The 25620-nt window shown below is 37.4% G+C and overlaps 1 protein-coding gene across 11 annotated transcripts in view; it reads left to right on the forward strand.

The window, feature by feature from the left end:
* Nucleotides 1–25620, forward strand: part of nav1a (neuron navigator 1a) — a 263139-nt gene that overhangs the window by 206011 nt on the left and 31508 nt on the right. For 10 of the 11 annotated variants that reach the window (XM_051880901.1, XM_051880900.1, XM_051880903.1 and 7 more), the window contains 2 exons: nucleotides 11422–11560; nucleotides 18646–18943. In XM_051880901.1, the coding sequence (XP_051736861.1) occupies nucleotides 11422–11560; nucleotides 18646–18943 (437 nt within the window). The remainder of the gene's footprint in view (nucleotides 1–11421; nucleotides 11561–18645; nucleotides 18944–25620) is intronic. The other variant, XM_051880906.1, reaches the window with a different exon arrangement.

A 25620-nucleotide genomic window follows, 5' to 3' on the forward strand; every position in this document is an offset into this window, starting at 1 on the left:
CTGAAGTCATGATTACGAACTCTTCGCATTCAAGTGTTCTTTTGTCAGAAAGAACAGAAATCATAGAGGACACCAGGTTTATTCTCGCCTATTGATTGGGAAAATCTTATTAAAGCCAAAATGACATTTAGCGTCCCATTCATTGACAACCAGTTTTTGGCTCACCCATCTCGGAAACTTGGGTATCAAAATTATCTCAGAGATTCCCAGTGGTAAGTACAACTTGAGAGGGCGTTCATGTCCAATTTTCAACTAGGAAACTCATATTTATGATAATTTCGATAGCAAGTGAAGGCAGCATTAACTAACTTAAAATCCGACCTCTCCCCATTAGGCTAACAGACGGCGCCCCCTCTTTCCCTGCTGCCCTTATTGATTTTGACCTTGCAATGCACAGCCCTGTTTTTGCTCTTTCTGGATGGCTGACCCCTTAAATCGACCCCTTATGTAAAATCATTAGGAACAAAGAGATCAAGCCGTTTCTGCTCTGTGCGTTTAGCCATTAATGCAGTGCACAAGTTTTCTTTGTGTCTTTGACAAAGACCAGTTTCTCAACTGTCGGCCTTATCAGTTATATCATGAGTGAGTTTCTCCAACGTTGGCAGGTTCAACCGCTTTATCTGTTTGTTTAAGTTGTTGGGCCGTTTAAAATCAAACAGTGGTACTGCCAGAAGGTGATATAGTGTCAGGGAGCTGGCAGAGAGGGTCATTTATACAGGAATGAGAGTTATTATTTCTGTTATGACTAGTTATTTTTGTGCTATGCAAAGTACCAGTCTGTTATGCCAGTGTAAAGAGATTAGTTGCTGTGTAAGAAAGAATTGCTTGGTCTAGACTTGTCAGTCATGCCTGAGAAGTCAAACCAAAACCTGTTTGACACAAACTGGCTTTGTGGGTGATGGATGAGTCGCTCAAACCTGCTTAAATCAGGTCCTATTCTTGAGCAGTTGAGTTTTACTGCTGCCGTGGGTGAGCTCCACAGCTTCCTGCAGTGAAGTGTTTGTGGCTACAGGGGGTGGGAAAGGATGTTCTACCCCATTAAAGCAAATAAAGTTACTACAAAGCTTTTGTCCTGTCTGCTATTGTTGCAGACAACATGCTGGTCTGATCATCTCCAACATCAGGTCGAGAACAGCAGCCACAATATCCTGTTTTCAGGGGAATATTTGCTCTGGCTGTGTTTTCCTAAATGATGCAATCATTTATGTTGAATCTTGAAATCTTCAATTTGCACACCATTTTCGGGTGATTTTTTTTAATTTTTTTTTTTAGCATGCAGTTAGTAATTATTTTCATTTATATGATAAAGAAGGAAATGCATCAATACATTTTTACCCTACTAGTAACTGCACACCATGTGTTGAGATGAAAGTCTGAATGTAGACCATCTAAGACATGTGACATGACATCTGATTACTGAGGATTTGTTCGTTTGTCACCCAGTTCTACCTTTAAAGTAGATTGATGCGTAAGTTTAGGCTTGAAAGGATTTTGAGGTGTTTTTAAAGGTACATATCATATCACACAGTGATATGTGTGTATAAATTTACACACTACCATCAAACTATCAAAAATAGAATAAAAAATAGTATTTTTAAAGTATTATTACAATTTAAATGAACTGTTTTCTATTTGAATGTGTTTTCTAATGTAATTTATTCACTGTAAACCCGAACGCTCAAAATAATGAATTAGTTTGAGTAGAGCAAACTCAACTTAAACAAATTAGTTCAATCAAATGAACTTTTATGAGTATTTAAAACTTATTTTTCTTTTCCTGCAGTTCACGAAACTGACACATTTTAAGTAATCTGAATTGTTTAATTGTTTTGAGTTTTATGAACTTGTTTCTTTTAATTTAGGCAAACTTAAATTTACCTGAAACTGGGCTGGGATTTCTATTTCCCAGCATGCTTTGCCATGACACGCAAAAGGGAGAATAAATACCAAAATTAAGTGTTAACACTCAAAATACTCAGAGATTGTTTTGAGTTTTGCCAACTTATTTGGGTTTACAGTGTTCGTGTGATCAAAGCTGAATTTTCAGCATCATTACTCCAGTCTTCAGTGTCACATTTTGAAATTATCTTGTCCAATAACTAAATGTAGTGAATTTTTTTTTTTTCAATAAATTTTGGGTAAAAATAGTGTAACATTTTATTTAATGTATTATTTTATGTATTATGTTTATATCTGCATTATTTCAGCCAATCTGCTCTTATGAACCCATACTGGTGGTTGTCGAGTTTTAATGGAAATATCAAACTAATAAGTATTGATTGACAAAACTCCATTATGCTGGTCAAGAATGTTCCATTTCTATGCATTTGGCATTGAATGAGGAACTTGGCAAATGTTCCAATATCCGCTGCAAAACATTCAAATGATTTTTATTTGAATAAGCCAGTAGAGTTTTTAGACCATTGCTGCTCATAATTCTTGTTAACCTCAGCAGCGCTGGTTCCTCGTGTCTCTGCACCCGTGGTGAGCTACAGAAGGATTAGTTTTTGAATCCATGCCTGCGTATTGTTATGGTGGAGTGCGTGCAGTTGGTCTTCAGCAGCTGGAAGGAGGAGGAGGAAGAGGCCACGCTGGGTTTAACAGTGGCCACAGCTGCTATGAGTTAGGCCGGGGTCTGGGAGGAGCGCGCTTCATTCACTCTACCTCTCTGTCCTCCCCTTTACCAGTACCCCTCTTTCAAACCAAAACATTTCCCTCAGCATCCTGGATTCAAACAGGAATATGTCCGTTAAATCAACCGACAGCACTGGAGGGGAGCCATGGGAAACTCGAACTTTGAAAACATGTAATACTTGTGATGGATCTCATTGTTTGAGATGTCCTTCAGGTTGTGATACTGTTCTGAAACTGAAGGTGGAATAAAATGAGGTGCTGCTACTTTTCCTGACCTTCCCTTCTCAGTTTTTTACCCTTGCATTTTTGCATTTGCTATTGTTAAAAAGGACCTATTTATCTCTTTTACATGTTCAACTTTCTGTGTAATGTTTGAGCATGAACAGGTCTGCAAAGTTACAAAGCACAAAGTCCCTCCAGCGGGAGTTATTCTCTATATCAGAAAGTACTTTTTCTGAACACCAAGTCTTGAGTTTTCTTCCGAGAATAAACACGCCTCAATTTTCCTTATTTAAATAATTCCCGCCCAAGACGTACACAAAATTAAGTTAGTTAGTAGTGTGTTGAAACTCGCAGTTATGGTAAGGGGCGGGACATTTCCAAAACGCACTTGAAACGGTTGACCAATTACAACACACTGGTCCATCCAACCAATCAGAGCACGTTCTGCTTTTCAGAAAAAGGGACTTCATAGAGACTGGAACTAAACAGAGTGTTTCTGACAGACTGGGAAGAGAGGTTGCAACAATGTCGAAATATGTGAAAAATAATGTGTTTTTTAAAATTTGAGCATGGAAACCTATTCTAATGAACCCCAAAACAAAATCAAGACCTAATATGGCCTCTTTAAAATTTTGGGCATCATTGTGCCCCCCTGCTGTGGCAATATTGGCATAAGCATCAGCCATTTAAAAATCCATATTGATCGACCCCTAAACTACTATATTCGTATCACATATTTAATAGATGCTCAGTAAAAGAGAAATAATAATAATAATAATAATAATATAAAAAAATGTTTTGTGTCAGGATGCTCAAATCTAAGGAATGGCCTTGATTCTTAAGCAATTATACAGTGGAAGAGACGTCCACACGAATAGCTTAGTTTTGTTCATAAGTCCCAGATTAAGCCTAGTCCAAAACCGCTAGGGATTTTAAATAGAGAATCCCCTCTGAGCAGTTTCATTAAGCTTAATCTGTGCCTGGGAAAATGGCCATTAAAATCCCAATCAGCAATTAATTATGGACCAAAACAAGCCTTAATCTTGGTAGCCCTTAAGTGTCAAATTGAAACACTTTGAGGAGAGAATGTGTTATAGACAGAGCAGCAGAAAATGATTACAGGTGGGATCGTGCTTCAGAACAGCATTAATGAATTACTTACAGACCATAAATCTGGATTGAGTCTCCGGAGTTCTGCTTGCTCAATATTTTTACTTTCCCTGGCCTTCTGCGCTGTACAAAATGTTGCTTAATACCTTTGAGTCTGGTTCACATGATTTGGGAGAGTTCAGAGTTCAAGAGACTGTGAGTAATGGAATGGACAGTCTGTAGGGGCCTACAGGAAATCCAGTGAGAAGATGTAGGCCAAATTGTCCAGTTTACTCATGTTTGTGTTACAGAGAAGCTCCGCGTCATGCTGGTGTATGTTCTGTATACAAATAGGGATGAATAGGGATGAGTAAGAATAGTCGACTAGTCATCCAACAACCAACTAGACAGTTAGTGAGATTGACATGTGATTTTATCTACATTTTAAAATGAAAATAAGGACTTGTTTCCTTAAGGATTTCTTCAAAGTGTAAAAAAAAAAAAATGGTGTAACCTCATTAACCTCATCATTAAATAAGAATTAGCTTGATCTATTATTAAGTATACACCAGCGTTCAAAAGTTTAGGGTCAATTTAAAATAAATGTTGTTCTTTTGAAGTTTCTATTAATTAAATAATCCTGGGAAAAAAAAAAAAAAAAAAAATCCACGTAAATATGAAGCAGCACAACTGTTTTCAACTTTAATAATAATAATAAGAATGGGCAAAGCACAAATTATGCAGACCATGTAGACAATTGATATATGCTTCTGTATGTGTTGAAGATAAAGGCCATATGCTACTGGCAACATATTCAGTTGCTGTCTAGTAGAAATGTGGAGTCAAATGCAGGGCTGGACTATATTTTTTTTCAGCCTATTAGTAAAATGTGATATATATCTTGACATCTATGTAGAGTTTTTTTACTCTGAAATAGCAAAAGTGCACAGTGAGATTTACAATGTTAGTTAAATTTATATCGACAAAAAAATTATATTGAATATATTATAAATATTTGATACACCACCTGGACCTAAGTCAGGTTACTGTTTGTGTAATTGTTATTAATATATATACACATTATGGGGTTTACCAAACGCTTCCTGGCTTTAAATGTTGTGTTGTTTGAAAATATTTCAGGACCCAAGATATACACCTGAGGAACACCACATAAAAACACTGTTCATTGTTGTCCGTTTGTGTTGTCAGTATGTACTTTGTCTGTTTGATATATGTGTGGACAGATGCCATGAGAAAACTCATTCTTACTATGGAAATAAAAGGTTAAAGTTATTTAGCTTGTTCATGTGTTGGCTATTCATCCAGACAATGCAGTGTCTAGTTGATTTCGAAAATATGTATTTTTGTCATCAAAAAAAAAAAAAAAAACCCCTAGCACTGCATCCGCAGAAAGATTATCTGTAGTTTAAAAACTCCCCCTCTTTCAGAGGGTTCAAGCACCTCTCAGAACTTACACACATCTGCCATAATCTGGACAGATGGAATATAGTGTCATTATTGGGAAGTTGCTCTAACTTGATATATAATCCTCACTAATCCCTTTTGTACAGGCTTATTTGCTTTGGTAGGCTTGCATAGCCGTGTTGTTTTTCGTTTTAATACATGCAATGGAAATATTTCTGGGAGGAAATACATTTCTGTTTTCACATGAAAAGCTGGCCGATCAGATAAATGACTGGTCCCGGTGAGAATAGCACTCAGTGTAACACTGCTGGGCCATGGAGAGCTTTTGGCAGACAGAGACCCTCTTTGACCTGTCTCCATATGTTTAACATACAGAAGAACATGGAGAAGGTGTCCGTGTCATTTAAAGGTCATCCGACAAACCACCAATTTAACATTTGAAGATGTTGAAGAAACATTATCGATGTTGTCAAAACTGAATTATAATGCATGCATCTTTCATAAGCAGCATGCATTTTATAAGTTGTCTTGGTCCAGCGTTGTCAGGCCAATCTGTTCTCCAAAGCTTAGCTGGTTAGGTGGTCCTACACCCCGTATTGTAGACCATCTGTGCCACCAGTCGCAGCCATTTCTCCGCCCACTCTTCACACACACATAAAATGTACCTGCAACAGCAGAGACAAATTAAAATCCGAATGCTTATTAAATTCAAGATAACCTTAATGAGGGCTGAAATAAGTGGGATATTGTAGGGAGATTATGAACAAAGACACAGGTGACTGATAGTGGCCTTGACATCAGGGAGGAAAAAGCATGCAGACAGACAGATATTATTGTTTGTGTAGTTGACGTATTCTGCACATCTTTTTTAAAAATATTTATTTTTTAAAATATTTATTTTATATTACTATTTTTTTTTTTTTTGTTAGCAAATCTTGAATTTAGGTTGATATTTTATAATATTTTTAATATTAGTCTTATGCTTTTGTCTTTTCTAGTCCATTTTAATCAGTTCTGGAGTTTGACAAGTTAATTTTTAAAAGTACTAATATTCTAATGAATGGCTGTCAAAATAATGTTAGAATTAATACATTTATGTGTCAAATATTTTGAAATGGAATATAGCATGTAACCCCAGGACATCAACTTAAAAAAAAAAAAAAAAAAAAAATGCCATCTACCAGTTTATTTTTAAACCACATCAAAGTTTTGCAAATAGTGTACTTCTATATTACACACTATCTACTATACAGATTGCAATCTTAATAATAAAAAAAATTCTCGATGGGCAGCCAAGTCTACAGTACACCTGAGCCAAGTTTGGCAGTATATGTTGGCTTTAACCATGTCTTTGTTCTCGCCTGAGGGGACAACTGTAACATTGCTTCAACAAAGGTGCATTTCATGCAACAGCGATCATTTTCAAGTCTACTTGAAAACATTTTCATGTGTCGTCAGAACGCCTTGTGTCCTTTTGGTTTTGTGTGAGTTCAAATGATTGATAAAGAGCATGGTTTATATGGTAGTTTTAAGTGTTGGACACGCGTGTCGTTTTTGCTGTTAGCCGTCACTCCCTCTGTGTATTCTGTGTGACCAGTTGGCGTTGATGAAAGAGGATCTGCCACCTGTCATTTGGCATTCCAGTATTTTGCTAAGCTGGGCAAATTGGGATGGGCAAAGCACGAATTATGTAGACCATGTAGGCAATTGATATATGCTTCTGTATGTGTTGAAGATAAAGGCCATATGCTACTGGCGACATAATCAGTTGCTGTCTAGTAGAAATGTGGAGTCAAATGCAGGGCTGGACTATATTTTTTCAGCCTTTTAGTAAAATTTGATATATTTCATACACTACCTTGACCTAAGTCAGGTTACTGTTTATGTGTCATTTATAATATATTTAAACCAAATCTATAATTTTTTTGGTTTAACAAACACTTCCTGGCTTTAACTGTTGTGTTATTTGAAAATATTTGAGGACCCAAGATATACACCTGAGGAATACCACATAAAAAAACCCAGCAAGTATTGACTGTTCGTTGTTGTCCGTTTGTGTTGTCAATATGTACTTTGTCTCTTTGATATATGTGTGGACAGATGCCATGAGAAAACTCATTCTTACTACCTTAAAACCCCCAAATAGCACTTGGATGCCTTCTTTAGAAACAAACTATTGCTGTTATCTGCTTGCCTTGCATCTATGCAATTAAAGTTAATGTTTGGTTAAGGGTGGAGGGGATGGGTAGGAGGAAGCTTTATCTTCAAATCACTCTTTTTTTTCTTTTCTCTTTCTAGCTGGCGGGGCTCGAGCTCTCTGCAATTACGGTGCAGCCTTGACACAATGTTATTGTGTTTTTTGAGAGCCCTGTTCTGGGAAGGGAGGACAGATAGAGGAGTGTGTTGGAGTTGTGTGTCAGTTGGAGAAAGACAGCTCTAACAGCACTAACATAATTAGCTCAGCGGTGTCTGTCCATTTGACTCTCTTTTTTTTTTTTTATTTAGCCTTCAGGACGATTGCACATGCGCATTTCTACCTGTTTTCTTTTTTCTTTAAAATGGACAGAATGCAGTTTGTAATTGATTGCTGAAAATGTGTACTAGGTGTGGAAGTTTGTGGATTCAGGATGGCTTAAAAAATGGCGTTATGATTAAAGTCAAAGCTGTTGTGCAACAGTAAGCTTGTGCTTAGATATTTTGGGCTTTGGTGCCCATGCAGGTAATCTAGATTTGGATCCAGCCTGCAACATGTCCTAACCATTAGCTTTCGCCCTAAAAATTTCTTATCACTATATGTCTCACTATGATGATAAAAAATAACTTTTAAAGAAATAAAAATTCACCTAGGCATATTTTTACAAAGAGAAAAAAGCCTGAATAATCTTACACCATTTTCTGTTTCAGTCAGACATGCAATACATCACATTATGGAAGTAAAATAGGTTGTGAACGCAGTTTCATGTTAGCTTTAAAGCTGAATATGAATCCTGTGCTTCGATTAGCCTTTTTATAATCCTTTAATCTGAGGGCACAGAATGTTATGTGACAGTATGTTGCATTATCAGTGCTGTTTAAGCCACTTAGATTCTGCTGCTCATTAGCTTTTTTTACCAGAACTAAAGCTTTATGAAGTCCATCTGGTTAAAAAAAAAAAAAAAAATCCTAAATTCACACCCACTGACTCTATGAACAGGGCTGGCCAGGGGTTCGCAGCATCTCCGAAAGGTTGCTGTGCTTATCTGCATTTTCCCCTTTCACAGAACAACATCAAACAACCATTTTTAGTCTGGGTATATCGAAAACCGCATGGTGTCTTTGGCATGCCTTTGAAGAGAGTCCTGTGTCTGTGGGATGCTGTAGGTAAGCTGAGGTTTTCAAGGTGTCCTCGCCCTCCTTTTCCACTTCACCTGCGGCAGAAATTCTGCAGGGAGGCTCTCCTGCCGTATTGCACTTTTAAAATGACACTTTCGTAAAATAAATCTAGATCATACAGATGAGATGTTCCCTGTGATTCAACTCATACATCATAGCAGTCGAGTTGACAGGTTTAAAGAAAGATTGTAGTGTTTTAAGTTGCACACATGGCACGCTTGCAGTGCATCAAAGCAAAAAAAACAGCTGTCACATCTCACAAATATTCCCAGCTGTAGAGGTAAACACGAGACATCTAGTTCATCCTTCAAACCATGACTGGAGTGCTGTCATCTCAGGTCTGGAGATGAGTATTTTGAGCATAATCACAGAGCTTGACGCTTGAGGTGTTCCAAACAGCCCTGAAATCTGAACCCTGATCATTATCGCTCATAAAGAGACTGTCAGTGTTTCACCTCAGGGCTGGCCGTCTCACAAAACAGCTGAATGTGCTTAGATATCTTATAATGACAGGCTTCTCACAATATGCTGCTACTTAATCCAGTCTTTAGGTGTCACTGGGACATCTGAGGAATTTAAAGCATCTGGAAAATGGAGACTGGAGGTGGAAATGGAGGGAAAGTGTGGAAACTGTATTGTGTTTTGTGGATTAGGTTCAAAGGCCATTATGACATCTCAAAGCCATTGTTAATGGCACTGAAGAATTGTGTGGAATAATTAGACGTTTTTGTTTGACTTCAGCTTTCAATTGTTATTTTATTTAGCTGTTTGTTTTGTTTTTTATTTTGTTTTGTGTTGTTTTATGTTTGTGTTTTGTTTTGTTTTATGTTTGTTTTTTTTTTTTTGTTTGCTTTGCTTGGTTTTTGTTTTGTGTTATGCTTTGTTTTTTTGTTTTTTTTTTTGTTTTGCTTTGCTTTGCTTTACTTTTTTGCTTTACGTTTTTTGTTTTGTTTCAGTACAGATTTTTTAAGACATAATATTAATAGAAAAGTTTCTCTTTACAAGGCTTCTTTTCAAACGCATGCAATACTGTAGTTGCATTAGACATTAAACAACCTTAAACACTTTGATGGGGCCACATGTCTTTCCATAAAAATCAAAATGTGCAAAGGGAATCAATCAGTTTCCAAAGGAACATTGCAAAATGAGGAATGTCATCCCAAAGTCAGCTGTTTCATAGGTCTCCACAGCTGAGCAGACAGACTCACAAACATGAGAAGCCCCTGTGATTGTGTGTTTTGTTCTGATATGAACTCAACAGTTACATAACACAGATTTTATCTTTTAGGAACCGGTCAGGTTCCTTTGTGACACAACAAGTTTATCAGTTGTTGCTTCTGACTGGAAGGGCTTCAGCTGTCTTTTTTCAGCATATATGCTCAGTGATGCGAGGATGGCCTTATCACTTTCTCAGGGTTTATCAGGTCCTGTGCGACAAGATGCGTTCTTATCTCAAAGGCACCTTCCATTCTGGAGCATTTGCTTCCTGATACACCAGGACCAGACAAAAACGGATATCCTTGTGAATTTTTAATGAGATTCTGATTGAAATGCATTGAAAGTATAAAAACATCCAGAGTAGGGTTGTCGAAAGTACCGACTTTGGTACCAAGTCGGCACTGAAATGTTAAAAAACAGTGCTCAAAATGCTAGGGGGAAATACTGCCATCGTCGCTTTTTTAACATTTCAGTACCGACTTGGTACCGAAGTCGGTACTTTTGACAACCTTAATCCAGAGTAATTAGTTAATCTGAAATCATGCAGTTGAATGTAGGTATATGGATCATGCTTAGCTTTTGAAAACTCTAACACCCAGAATTACTGTAATTTGGATGTGCACGGATATAAATGAGTATTCCAATTACAGTAGATTATGTGAAAAAAGTATTTACATGACAAAGGATTCAGATTAATACAGCTACAGTCTTATTCTGAAACTGGAATATTGACTTAATCTAGTCAGGTTAATGTGTTTACATAAGGCACACATAATCTGAATATGACCAAATTCTGATTAACATTGAGATGTATCAGTGTAAGAATGCAGTGTCTGAATCAAACTCTGTCTTATTAATAACATTCTTATTCACATTATTACACATTATTACACATACCTTGAAGGCCACTTAGGGTAGTTAATATTAATCGCAACAAAACCAGACATGATTTATATTCCATGACCATTTTCCATCCTCTGTTTGATCTTAAAATGATCCTGTCTATTTTTCCCACTGTACCTTTAAGACCTCTATGTAAATGATCTCTGTTATGATTGGCTTACATGCGTGTAGTGGCGTAGTTCACAGGCAGAGCTGCTGAATACTAGTTAAATACTAAATACTTGATATGTAAACGTGCACAGCTATGGTAATGTGCACGTGATTGTGATGGTTGTCATTATCATAATGATTTCTGAATGACCTGTTTTTGCACTTTAGTTTTCATAAATATTTTGAATGGACTGGTGAGGGTTGTGTTAGAGTAGATCAATGTACTAAATAGTATTTCTTCTAAAAGATCAAGGGAAAAAAAAAAAAAAAACATGTTTTCCAATATGTGTTTCTTTTAAGCAATTAATTATTCATTTAACTGCTTTGCATACAACATTAATAATTCACCATGACCTAATTATGACCTGGATCAGTACAGTGATGGCATTTCTTATGTTTTCTTTGCAGTTGGGATGAAAGCAGCTCCATCAGCAGCGGTTTGAGTGACGGTTCAGACAACCTCAGCTCAGAGGAGTTCAACGCAGGCTCCTCCCTCAACTCCCTGCCAACTACTCCCATTGGCTCCCGGCGAAACTCTGCCATCGTGGTAATACACTTCTAATTGTATTGAAATATTGCTTTCACGATCTGTGTTTCTGCTTCAATGTTTGTTGCGTCAGTTTTGGCTAATTTCTGACACACAATACTGGATGGGTCGAGCCTGAGCACACAGTACTTACCGCTAATGGGATGAATGTGTTACAAACCGCTAACCGCTTTAGAGTGAAAGGGTGCACACTGACTCAGTTGATACTCATCTGAAATCTATCACCACAGAGCACAGACAACACAGTTTATCCCACCCAAAGACAGTGATGTGACTCAACTCTGGCCAAGAAGTCTTCAGGGAGTTTCTGGTTTCTTTCTCAATGATGAACTCCCATGTAGTGTTATGTACTCGATCTTCTGTGTGTGTTTGTGTTGGTTAGGATTTGTTGAAGGCCACACTGCTTACTGGTTTAGTTTCAGCCATTCAGGCTACCAAAAATCTCTGAAACATTATAACTGTACAGATGTGCCACAGTGTCTGTATTCATTTTAAATATTATTATAGACGTTAGTCAGATCAGACACCATATTTATAAGAACAGTTCACGCAAAAAAGGGAAAAAAAATATTCATCTATATGTCGATTCAAACGTGAATGATTGTTTCCTTCTGAGGAACTTACTCGTTAATTTGTCGTGAAAGAAAATAAAGCTATGAGGTACAGTACATGTTGATCCTAAAAATATAGGAAAATATATACTGTACCTTTCAAAATTTTGGGGTCAGAAAGTCTCTTCTCCTCACCAAGGCTGCATTTATTTGATCAAAAATACAGTAAAAATAGTAATATTGTGAAATATTCTTACAATTTAAAAGAACTGTTTGAATATATTTTAAAATGTAATTTATTCCTGTGATCGAAGCTGAATTTTCAGCATCATTACACCAGTCTTCAGTGTCACATGATCCTTCAGAAATCATTCTAATATGATGATTTGATGCTCAAGAAACCTTTATTATTACTGTAATGTATTTCCAAAAATTTCTAGTGGAGAAAAAAAAGGAAAATGTGTGTGAAATGTGCATTTCAGCTTGGACCGTAGAGCAGAAAGCAAAAATTATACACTTCACTTTTAAGACAAAAAGGCATATTGAATCAAAATTATTTTAACATAAAATATAGATTAAGAAGATTTCATTTTACGTATAAGAATTTGAATATACCCAGTGCATTATGGGTAACATAACTGCTTTCTTCAGCAGAAAGCAGTCTCCTCTTCTGTAGAAAGCAGTCAGATGAGCAGTGTAAGGACTGCATTGCTGTCATCCTGTTCTAAACTTTAATTTTGCTGAAATCTTCTCCATCTAAGAGATCAGAATGTTCTTCTAAACCCCCACAGACTCACATAGCAGCCTCCCCATCTTCTTCAGGTTATTGTACTCGTGAGGAACAATCCTCGACTTCTTTCTGGATCTGACCCACATGGCTGTCTTTGCCAGAAGGAGGAAATGACATGTCAACATCACAGTTATACAAACATCAAAGTTCAGACAGGTTTAATTGGTCAAATATGTGAGCTTGCCTATCCCATAATTCCTAGGAAGGGAGCAGACATTCCTCAAATGACATCAACCTTTCACAAAGGCTTATTTACATTTAATAAAGCAGGTATGCCCCTCCACAGGGCTTCTTCTCCTTAAACCCGACATGGTCCATTAAACCTGGGAACACGGTCAGACTCGCTCCTCTTACTTTAAATTACAAAAGTTCACAAAGTTAAGGAGTTAAGTATTGTTAAGGTTTTATTACTTTTAGTTTATTGTTTGGCAGATAATGTCAGTAATTCAACTTTGAATTGCAATAATATTTCACACTATTACTATATTTTTACTGTATTGTTGATGCAATAAATGCAGCCTTGGAGAGAGAACTTCTTAAAAATAAATAAATAAATAAATCCTACCAACCCAAACTTTTGAAGGGTACTGTATAGTACATATTTAAATTTACATGAAGTGTTACCAGTTAACTGTAGATTTTGCTTTTACCATGGTTTCACTACTGCATTGCCTGACTAAAAAAAAACACTGAAAAAATGTGCATATATATATATATATATATATATATATATATATATATATACACATTGTTTAACATATTTGAACATCTGCTTCTTAATACAGCTAAACTATATATATATATATATATATATATATATATATATATATATATATATAGTTTAGCTGTATTAAGAAGCAGATGTTCAAATATGTTGAATATCAGTATGTTCTTGTCCACACTGTATTATTGTCCTGTTCACTGTGTGGCACTGATGATTGACAACCCTGGAAAACTGATCATTTAATGCAAATTACTTTTAACATAAAAGTTGCAGACATACGTGCTGATATAACGCTCACACCTTTACAAATATATTATCCCAGTTAACCTATGACAGTGAAAGCAGGAAGATAGAGCCAAGAGTAAACAACCTGTTCTGGAGAAGAAACACTGCAATGTATCTCAGCGTGTGTCACTTCTGTTCTTCTCTGTGGCTCGTGTTGGAATGTGACCACAGTGCATCTCATAAAGCAGAAATGGATTCTGAAACAGAACTTCCATGTTTGGTGGTTTGAAGTGACATACTGTTACTTTTTTCCTCCATTTACCAGAGAGTGGTTCTCATCGTGTGCTGGTTTTAGAGTACTATATTATGTTGTACTACCTTTTTTTTTTTTTTTTTTTTTTTTTTTACATAAAAAACAAACAAACAAACAAAAGAGTTAAAAATAATTTTTTTTTTTTTTTTGTTATGTTTTCTGTATGTATCCTTTCACATACATGCATTTCTACTCTCTCACATACATACATTCTCCTTTCACATACATACATTTCTACTCACATACATAAATTCTCCTTTCACATACATACATTTCTACTCTCACACACATACATTTCTACCCTCTCACACACTTACATGCTCCTTTCACATACATACATTTCTACTCTCACACACATACATTCTCCTTTTACTTACATACATTTCTACTCTCACACACATCCATTTCTACCCTCTCACACACATACATTTTCCTTTCACATACATCCATTTCTACTCTCACATACATACATTTCTACTCTCACACACACTTACATTCTCCTTTCACATACATAAATTTCTACACTCTCACACACACTTAGATTCTCCTTTATTTTTGTTGTTTTTAGCCCAAGGGCTGGGTAAACATAGGACAGAACACAGATTGGGCTAATTTTACCCAGCATAAAGGGTTGATTTTATTAAGTTTTTTTTTTTTCTATGATATAGCTTTAGTACTTACAGATTAAATTATCTAAACCAGTGGTTTCCAACCTTTTTAAGTACCCCCACGACTCCATCAAAAAGGCTCAAGTACCCCTTTATCGACACTAAACAAAAGTAAATGCGGCGTTTATATTTTAATGCAGTTGTTACAATTACCTAATTTACCAATGAACCAGTTTTATTGATTACAATTAAGACTTGAAGATATTGGGACATTTTAAATAAGAAACACAATGTAATTGTAAATGTAATTGGACATTCCAGCACTTCAAATGCTATTTTTTTTATGATGACAAAAAAATGCTTTATTCGTCCTTTAGAGATTGTCCCCATTTGTAAAACTGAAAGTTTCAAGATGTAGGAAATCCAACATTTGATTGAAAACAAACACTTTTATTTAAAAATAAAAAAGACACGAAAAATACCACTATAACCAGTAGATGGCGGTAGATAAGCACTTATTGGCTTATAAAGTTCAGCACTTTATGCACTAAAGTCACAAAGTCTTTCAAATAAATCTTTAAATTACAACGTGTCTACTACGCTTTTTATGAGAGGATTTGTGAGCGTAGGACTTATTAAACTGGCACTAAAAAGAAACTTAGCTCAATATCCCTCAAAACATTAAATGAGTCTAACTTAAACAATTCTGATTGGCCATTATTTTCAACAGTAATGCATGTGCTTGGCTACAATACTCAATGCTGCAAAATCACGTTGTAAATAGACACATTTGCAACGTGTCAGGTTGGGGTGAAGCTGGGGCGACTGACTGCACCCAGCAAGCCTATTACGCCTAAGTGACAGGGGACATTCTAAAACGCTTAACGTGAAAAACACTTAACGTGGCTTAATGTACTAAGTGATGTTAACAGACCAAACTTAGTAAACATCATACTAATAAAGTATACTACAGAAAAGCAGTTGAGCCCAGAATTTGAACGCAATGCATTTAATTTCACGTTAAGCGTTTTCCTCCCATAGAAAATGCTTAACGTGGCTTAATGTACAAAGACAGTGATATTAAATGACCAAACTCAGTAAACATCATACTAATAAACCATACTATGTACAGCAAAGCAGATGAGCCCAGAATATGAACGCAATTCGTTTAATTACATGTTGTGTTTTCCTCCCATAGAAAACCGTTATAAAGAAAAAGCTTAACGTAGATTAAAGTAGCCTACTAAGTGAGAGATCAAAGATCAAATTCTGCACAAAACAATTATTCTATATATATTATGCTTTATTAGTATAGTGTTGACTAAGTTTGGTCTTTTAATGTCACTGTCTTACATTAAGTCACGTTAAGCGTTTTCTTTATGGGAGGAAAATGCTTAACGTGTAATTAAACGTGTTGCGTTCATAATAGGCTCATCTGCTTTTCTGTACATAGTATGCTTTATTAATATGGTGTTTACTAAGTTTGGTTTGTTAATAACACTGCCTTAGTAAATTAAGCCACGTTAAGCTTTTTCACGTTAAGCGTTTTAGAATGTCCCAGCGAAAGGCCCATAGACTGTGGACAGGCCTGAACAAACCAAGCAAAATTTAAATCTTTTGCGTACTCCCTGGAGCACGCACATGTACCCCCGGTTGGGAATCACTAATCTAAACATTTGTAAAATACTCCACACAACCACTGGTTTATGACAACTTTATTTTCGATACAGTTCTTAATACAGCTTGCTTTATATAGTTTTTACCATGCCTAAAAATATTGCTTACATTTAAAATCGTTTAACAAACATTTTAGAAGTAAAAATGATACATTTAGGTCTAAAAGTAATTCAAGTGTAATCAAAAGTCCCGTCCCATTTCCACCGTAACGATGCTGATTCTCCTGCCGGAGATGGGCTTGCGTTCGGCGGCGGAACTAATTTCAGACCACCGCCCTTTGTCTCACTCATAGCCAAAAGATGCTGTGGCTGCTTCCATAACCTGCCCATAAACAATCAGTGCACAGTTCTGAGAACATATTTCAATATCCAAGGTATTTATATTCAGTATCTTTAGGAATAAATTGTTAATTTTATGCAAGGCATCAAGTGTTTTCTTCATCCGAAAGACGGATGCAACACTCGTTTACTGTAGTTTGCTTTGCATTAAAATTATTTACAGCACAGCAACGATTTTATAGATGAAATAAAACATACACAAACCTGTATTTCATAAACAAAATGCATCAAGTCGGCGCTGAGAAGCTGAACGTCACGTGATGATTGCACCTGACCTGCCTTCTGTTTCCATTGTACTCTTCCGTTTCCACTATACTCTCTCTCACACACATACATTCTTCTCTTACATACACATATTTTCTTCAGACATGCATACATTTTCTTCTTACATAGTTATTTACAATAAAAGAATGAAAGGAGAATGTAAGTATGTAAAAGTAGAATGTATGTGTGTGAGAGTAGAATATATATGTATGTAAAAGGAGAATGTATGTGTGTGAGAGTGCCAGAATGAATTTTGGCTTGATTGCCTCTTCATATATAATATATATATATATATATATATATATATATATATATATATATTATTCTGCCATGATTTTATAACCTCATAATAGACCCTCTCTTTGAAATGATCAGTTTTTAAGGCGTGGATCCTTTAAGGTGTGTCAGTTAAAGGCCACTGTTATGATTGGCTAACATCAATGCATTGAAAAGAGTATCAACGCTCACTTGCTATTGCACACGAGTAAGTGTTTTGAGAACATTATCCATATAAAAACGTCATTTAAGTATCATGAAATCATTTACCTACAGTTTGTGATGCAGCTGCTGTTAGATCCAATACAGTCGTCTGCTTCATCTGACAACAAAAGTTTCTTTGCGAACTCTCCAAAACTCTCTGAACTAAATGCTCCGAACAAACATATAATCCACCGATGTGATCCAGGGTGCCATTAAAATAAACCATTCGCTTGTTTCCAATGCTTGGGTCCTTCTAAAGTCTGTACAGAGACACAAACGAGTTGTTTAAACTGGACGCGTCAAAGTGAACATTCTTTCACTCTTCCATTTTCCTCCTCCAAGTGCGTGGAGTACGTCAGAAACTGTGTACTGTATATTGTATCTAGTGTAGGGTGTCAGTGATTATAATGGGTTGTATTTGCTTTTGACACTACGTGATGCTCACATCCAGTGTAGGCAAGTGTCAGTCGTTATGCGACTGAACACCAGTGGGCGGGGCCTAAGGTGTGATGATGTATAACTATTCATCGATGTCTTGCTCTGGAGGCAATCATATGCAAATGTATTTGACTGTGTGACATCACAGATCCCACAATATCAAAACGAGCTGTTTTTGGAGTTGATTAAATACATGCTTTGTTTATAATGTGGAGGATGTTTTAAGCTCTGAAACTTGCAGGATGTTTTAATGGTACAAAGACTTCTTATGTGTCAAAAGATCAAGGCAAATTTGATCTCTCACGTCATGACCCCTTTAAAATAAATTTTGCTTTATTTATAGTATAAAACAGAATTATCAAATAGGGAAGAAATTATGACATATGCTGTGGAAGTTGCAAAGAATGTAACATTTTAAGGGGCTATTCACACAGAATGTGTTTTGCAGCATCTTGCGCATGACATTCTAAAAAAAAAGTGCTCAGGTTAAAATAAAATAAAATAAACGCGTCTCTAAACCTAATGCTTTATTCATTCCACTGACCTGCGTCTCACGTTTTTAACAGCAAAAACGTGCTGTGTGAACCAGCCCTAACTTTAGCACTTTAGTGTTTTTTAAATATTTTTCAACTTAAATAGTCACTGACTGTTTATTTTACCATTGACTCTTCCCACAGCTGCGCACTGATGCCGAGAAACGCTCGCTGGTTGAAAGTGGCCTTTCCTGGTACAGCGAGGAGGGCAAGGCTCAATGCCGGAATGAGGGAGGATATGACACGGGCAGCCTTAAGGCCGAGTCATCCAGCAAGTGGAAAAAGAGCAGATCGCAGGATGACACGGCAGTCAAGGGTGAACTAAGGAAACCGCAGACACTTGGCCACCCACCCAGCGGACTGAAGAAGAGCCGTAATCCTCCAGTGGGCGTGACCTCTCCCATCACGCACACCTCACAGAGCATGCTCAAAGTGCCAGGAGGTTAGTGATATCACACACAGACATACATAGAGCTGATGGTATGGAAACACACCCTAAAACATGCAACACATGTCATCAGTCTCCCATGATTCCCGACGTTCCAGCCTCTAAATCTTCCCAGACACAGCCATTAACTAATGAACAAGCAGTTCACAAAAAAAAAGACCATTTCTGATATACCAAGTATATTGCTATAAAATTAATGTTGAAAGCATATATATATATATATATATATATATATATGTGTGTGTGTGTGTGTGTATATATATATATATATATATATATATATATACAGTATCTCACAGAAGTGAGTACACCCCTCACATTTTTGTAAATATTTTATTATATCTCTTCATGTGACAACACTGAAGAAATGACACTTTGCTACAATGTAAAGTAGTGAGTGTACAGCTTGTATAACAGTGTAAATTTGCTGTCCCCCTCAAAATAACTCAACACACAGCCATTAATGTCTAAACTGCTGGCCACAAAAGTGAGTACAACTTTAGCTCCCCAGTGCCGGCAGCACTCATGCAGCCCCAGACCATGACACTCCCACCACCATGCTTGACTGTAGGCAAGACACACTTGTCTTTGTACTCCTCACCTGGTTGCCGCCACACACGCTTGACACCATCTGAACCAAATAAGTTTATCTTGGTCTCATCAGACCACAGGACATGGTTCCAGTAATCCATGTCCTTATTCTGCTTGTCTTCAGCAAACTGTCTGCAGGCTTTCTTGTGCATCATCTTTAGAAGAGGCTTCCTTCTGGGACGACAGCCATGCAGACCAATTTGATGCAGTGTGCGGCGTATGGTCTGAGCACTGACAGGCTGACCCCCCACCCCTTCAACCTCTGCAGCAATGCTGGCAGCACTCATACGTCTATTTCCCAAATACAGCCTCTGGATATGACGCTGAGCATGTACACTCAACTTCTTTGGTCGACCATGGCGAGGCCTGTTCTGAGTGGAACCTGTCCTGTTAAACCGCTGTATGGTCTTGGCCACCATGCTGCAGCTCAGTTTCAGGGTCTTGGAAATCTTCTTATAGCCTACGCCATCTTTATGTAGAGCAACAATTCTTTTTTTTCAGATCCTCAGAGAGTTCTTTGCCATGAGGTGCAATGTTGAACTATAAGTGACCAGTATGATAGAGTGAGAGTGATAACACCAAATTTAACACACCTGCTCCCCATTCACACCTGAGACCTTGTAACACTAATGAGTCACATGACCCCAGGGAGAGAAAATGGCTAATTGGGCCCAATTTGGACATTTTTACTTACTCACTTTTGTGGCCAGTGGTTTAGACATTAATGGCTGTGTGTTCAGTTATTTTGAGGGGACAACAAATTTACACTGTTATACAAGCTGTACACTCACTACTTTACATTGTAGCAAAGTGTCATTTCTTCAGTGTCACATGAAAAGATATATATATATATATATATATATATATATATATATATATATATATATATACAAATAGAGATCTTTCACTTTTGATTTCTAATTTGAAGCACAATCTCAAAAGGTCTAAATTTGCTCTCCATGTAATTTCATTGTGGTCTAGACAAAACAATCAAGATATTGAAGAGATCTCTTTGGTTATTTTTCCTTTTCTAGTGGGTTTTAATGTTATCGTTTGAGAGTATTAGGTGACCTTTGAGTCAACAAACCGTGCAGTGATTACAGAGTCCAGTATCAATGGCTTTGACCTCATCTAGAAACAAAGGCACTCTTCTTATCTGCTTCATCTTTGAATGCAGCCCTCTGTCTCAGTGGCAAACTCAGTTGATGGCAGTTAGTGCTGGATCATTAGATCCAATGCAGAGCTCCAACAAAGCCTGATTCTGCCGCTGGCATGGGTAGACTAGCAGCTAGAGAAAGACGCCCTGTTCGGCTCAGTGCTAGAGTGGAGGATTGGCACCAGATCTCGCCAGCTGTTGTCCTCCACCCAGGCGGGGGGTTGGGTAGGGACACGATAACAGCTCTTAAAACCCTAAATCACCCAACACCACCCACTATTCCTCCTCTTGTGAATGCATCACACTATCTGATTGTTTTAACACCTAGATGAGTTGCCTTTGCAATTCAAGACCATAGAGTTAATGTTTTAAATCAAAAGAGCTCCAAGAAACACAATTTTTTCCTGGATGTTTAATGCCACCTTGCGCCTAGATAGATAGATAGATAGATAGACAGACAGACGAACAGACAGACAAACGAACAGACAGACAGACGAACAGACAGACAAACGAACAGACAGACAAACAGACAGACAAAGAGACAGAGAAACAGACAGACAGACAAACGAAAAGACAGACAGACAGACAAAGAGACAGAGAAACAGACAGACAGACAAACGAACAGACAGACAAACGAACAGACAGACAAACGAACGGACAGACAAACAAACGAACAGACAGACAAACAAACGAACAGACAAACAAACGAACAGACAAACAAACGAACAGACAAACAAACGAACAGACAAACAAACAAACGAACAGACTGACAGACAAAGGAACAGACAGACAAACAAACGAACAGACAGACAGATAGACAGACAAACAAACAAACGAACAGACTGACAGACAAAGGAACAGACAGACAAACAAACGAACAGACAGACAGATAGACAGACATACAGACAGACAGACAGACAAATAAACACAGACAGACAGACAGATAAACGAACAGACAGACAGACAGACAGACGAACAGACAGACAAACGAACAGACAGACACACAGACAAACGAAAAGACAGACAAACAGACAGACAAAGAGACAGACAAACAGACAGACAGACAAACGAACAGACAGACAAACAAACGAACAGACAAACAAACAAACGAACAGACAGACAAACAAACGAACAGACTGACAGACAAAGGAACAGACAGACAGACAAACAAACGAACAGACAGATAGACAGACATACAGACAGACAGACAGACAGACAGACCAACAGACAGACAAATAAACAGACAGACAGACAAAGACAGATAAACGAACAGACAAACAGAAAGACAGACAGACAGACAAACAAACAGTCAAACAGACAGACAGACAAAGAGACTGTAACACAGTTCGTATGATGGGGGAAGAAGGAGGCAGGAACCGGCGAACATTCAAACAATAAACTTTAATAAAATAAACAAAGAACAAAACGAAAGTAATGCCGGCAGACCCTCGCGGACGTCTGCCGGCCACACAAACATAATAAAACAAAATAAAGTCCAGGCCTGGTCCTCTCTCGTCCTTCACTGTCGTCGCTCCTCCTTTTATGCTTCCGGAGCTCCTCCGTGAGAGACTCAAGGCCGGTGCGCCTCACAGGTGGAGCTCATTAACCCTCGCGTCACCGGCCTCGCGCCGTTCCCTCACGGCTCTCGCCCGCCCTGCTCGTCACAGAGACAGACAAACAAACAGAAAGACAGACAGACAGACAAACAGAAAGACAGACAGACAGACAGACAAACAGAAAGACAGACAAAGACAGACAGACAGACAGACAAACAGACGAACAAACAGACAGACAGACAGACAGACAGACAGACGAACGAACAGACAAAAAGACAGACAAACAAACACAGACAGACAAACAAAGAGACAGACAAACGAACAGAGACAGGCAGACAGACTGATAGACAGACAGACAGAGTTAATGCATTAAATAAAAAGAGCTTCAAGAAACCAGTTGATTTTTTTCTTTTTTCTTCTTGTACGTTTAATGTCACCTTGCGGGGGTTCATTTGCCATTACCAACAAAGTGAGAGGCACAGTGGGGAACACAGCGTTTATGCAGCTGGACCTGAAAGAGACCATCTGGATGCTGTACTGTATGTGTTGGAAAATAAACCCATCTATCCAAAAAGAAACACGAAGCACATCATGATGTCACTTTAATGAAAGGCAGCCATGTTTAGTCTTTCATTCAGTCAGTGTGTGTTGACATGTAGCCAGCACGTCAACACTCGTGCATATGTCTGCCATTCATGTCGTGTCCAATGCGGTCCAGCTTTCAAACGCACTGAAGAGGATGAATGACAGACTGTTGAAATTTAAGCAATTGCACCCAGTGAACTGCGCAACTCGATCTGCTTTATTCAGAAAACACACTTTAGATGTTTTCTGTCACAATTACACTGTTTCAGTGAAGCTGTCATGTCAGCTACTACAAGCAATCAGTTTTCTGGAGCGCCAAAAAATGAGAATTTCTTGAAATCAAAGCTTGTTCTGTTTTGGACCAATATTTTATTCTAATAGCTATTTGTTACTTACAGTGTTCAAATATGTGACATCTTGTTATTCTTGCTGCTGTAGGTTATGTTTATGAATTAGAATTGAATTAGGTGTCTTTTTTATGCCAAGGACCTACAATCTACACATGAGCCACGATGCAGAAAAAAAGCACAGCAATGAAGAGGTTAATTGAAAAATAATGTAAAAATTGTATGGATTAATTGTATTGTAAAAATTATGGAAACAAATGATTTATAGTTATTGCATGAATATTACTTGGTACGATAAAATTCCCTCAAAATACGAAATTATTTTCATGATGCCAAAGCAAAACATTTTCACAATAAACTTTCAGATTTATCTTTTATGAAAGAGTTCATCAATGCAGACTGCAGCAACTGTGCCAGATTTAAATCGATTTTGAGACTGATTCGTGAGTCTTTGAGTGATTTATTAAAAGATCCAGCTTATAAGTACTTGTTGATCATCACATTAGTTTAAACTCACATCTTATCTAAAACATTTGAATATGTCACAATTCCACAGAAAAGAAAGACTGAACGTGCCGTTGTCAGACAAACCAGATGTAATCAGAACTGCGAAAACTGGCTGAATGTTTAAGTGAAGTGGTTTGTCCCAGAGACAGTGGAGCACAAAAGTAGTCATTAGTCTTTCAGCGAGCGTGTAGACGTTACCAACCGGCAAGCCAAACGCCTGTGTCAGCGCTATCTGTTTCTCCCTGTGGACAGACACTTTGATTGGACAGACTGAAGGCAAGAGATTGCACTGGAAACATGATTATACCCACATGTTGTAACAACGAGACTTAGTTCCAGCTTTTATTCTGTGTTGTCTTTATGATTTATCATCCACTGGAATTGGATCTCAAATATTCCATATTTGAAAATACAGTTTATATAATTGGGAACCTCAGTCCCTGTCATGCGAGATGTGTATAAAATACAGCCTCTCGTATACTGGGAGAGAAATGAGCCGATCAATCTTATTTATGGGATCTCATTCTTCAGAAAGAGTGATGGTAATTCTCTCCGCCTGATCAATCCCATAGCTGCAGCACGAGCTGATCTCATGGATTTTCTAGGCTGCAGCAAAAGAGCCCTGTATTTAAGCACAAATCAGTGTTTTAGACTGAATTGTTTAAGTGGATGAATCAATTCAGTGCACTGACTCGTTTTCTGATGTCTCTTATAAAATGTAGAACTGCTTTCCTGCATTCAAAGACTGACTTTAGAAAATAAAGCATTAATAGCATTAAATAAAGCATAAATAGCATTATGAAGATTCACTGTTTTGAATCTTGTTTGTGAACTTGTTCATGCCTTGTTCGTGAATGACAATCTGCTGATGCATTGAATGGGAAGGGGCATGTTGTTCATTCAGTTCGTCATATGAGTCAATCAAGGTGATGAAGGACCTCTTAAGTGCAGTGAATATGACACATAAAAGATACTCATTGCCACCTATTGACGTGATGATGTAAATGAATGAATCAGTGAACAAATCTGAATGAGTCTTCTCAATGAAAGAATAAAAAAGACATGACTTAGAAGTTTTTTGCTTAAGCTCAAGATATACTTGAGTTTTTACATATACGCTAGGGTATGTATACAAAGCACATAGTGTAAATTTTATCATCAGCATAGTACGCGCACAGACATATTTTTCTAACAGTTATGGGCGCTTTCGAAATACACTTTGTGAAGTTTCGAAACCTTTGAGAATCCTTTGTTTCAAAGCAGTGATTGGAGCATGTATCAAATGCCAAAGTCACTTGATTTGAGTAAACGAGGCTTGGTTCAACAACTAGGAGGCGATGAGTGTGAACCCATGAACCAGTGTCTATATGGTTTTATAAATTTGTAGACATTTTTAATGACACATTTGTATAATAAAAGGAAGATTTTTAGTTAATATTTAGCCAAGCAATTGTTGCATTTACACTTTTTGACCAACAGGCGTCACCAGCATGTGCCGTGATGAGTGCTTCAAAACAATGATTCATTTTGTGAAGCTATTAATTTAAAAGTTTTGAAAAGCTTAGTTTCTCCCATCATTACCATGCATAGTATACACTCAGCTCGCACATGTGCTTTTTCTGCGCTTATTAATTTGTCCACAAGGTGGCAACACTGGCTCTGGCCTTTCCCTGTGTTTGAATAATGCCTTCTCTGCTATATAGCAGGCAAAAAAAAAAAAAAAAAAGTATGTAAAAAGAGTAGTATCCAAATTCAACTGATGTCGTAGTTCACACGACAGTGACAAATACAAAGTTCTGTCACGAAACTCTAGATGGCACAGGCTGATAAATCCTTAACTCAATCTGGGCACAGCTGATTGGTTCTTGCTGTATCAGCTTGGTGTTCAACCTTCCAATACTTGGTCAGAATTTGCTGTAGCAGTTGCAG

Source organism: Ctenopharyngodon idella, chromosome 22 (assembly GCF_019924925.1).
Source record: "Ctenopharyngodon idella isolate HZGC_01 chromosome 22, HZGC01, whole genome shotgun sequence".
Taxonomy (NCBI): domain Eukaryota; kingdom Metazoa; phylum Chordata; class Actinopteri; order Cypriniformes; family Xenocyprididae; genus Ctenopharyngodon; species Ctenopharyngodon idella.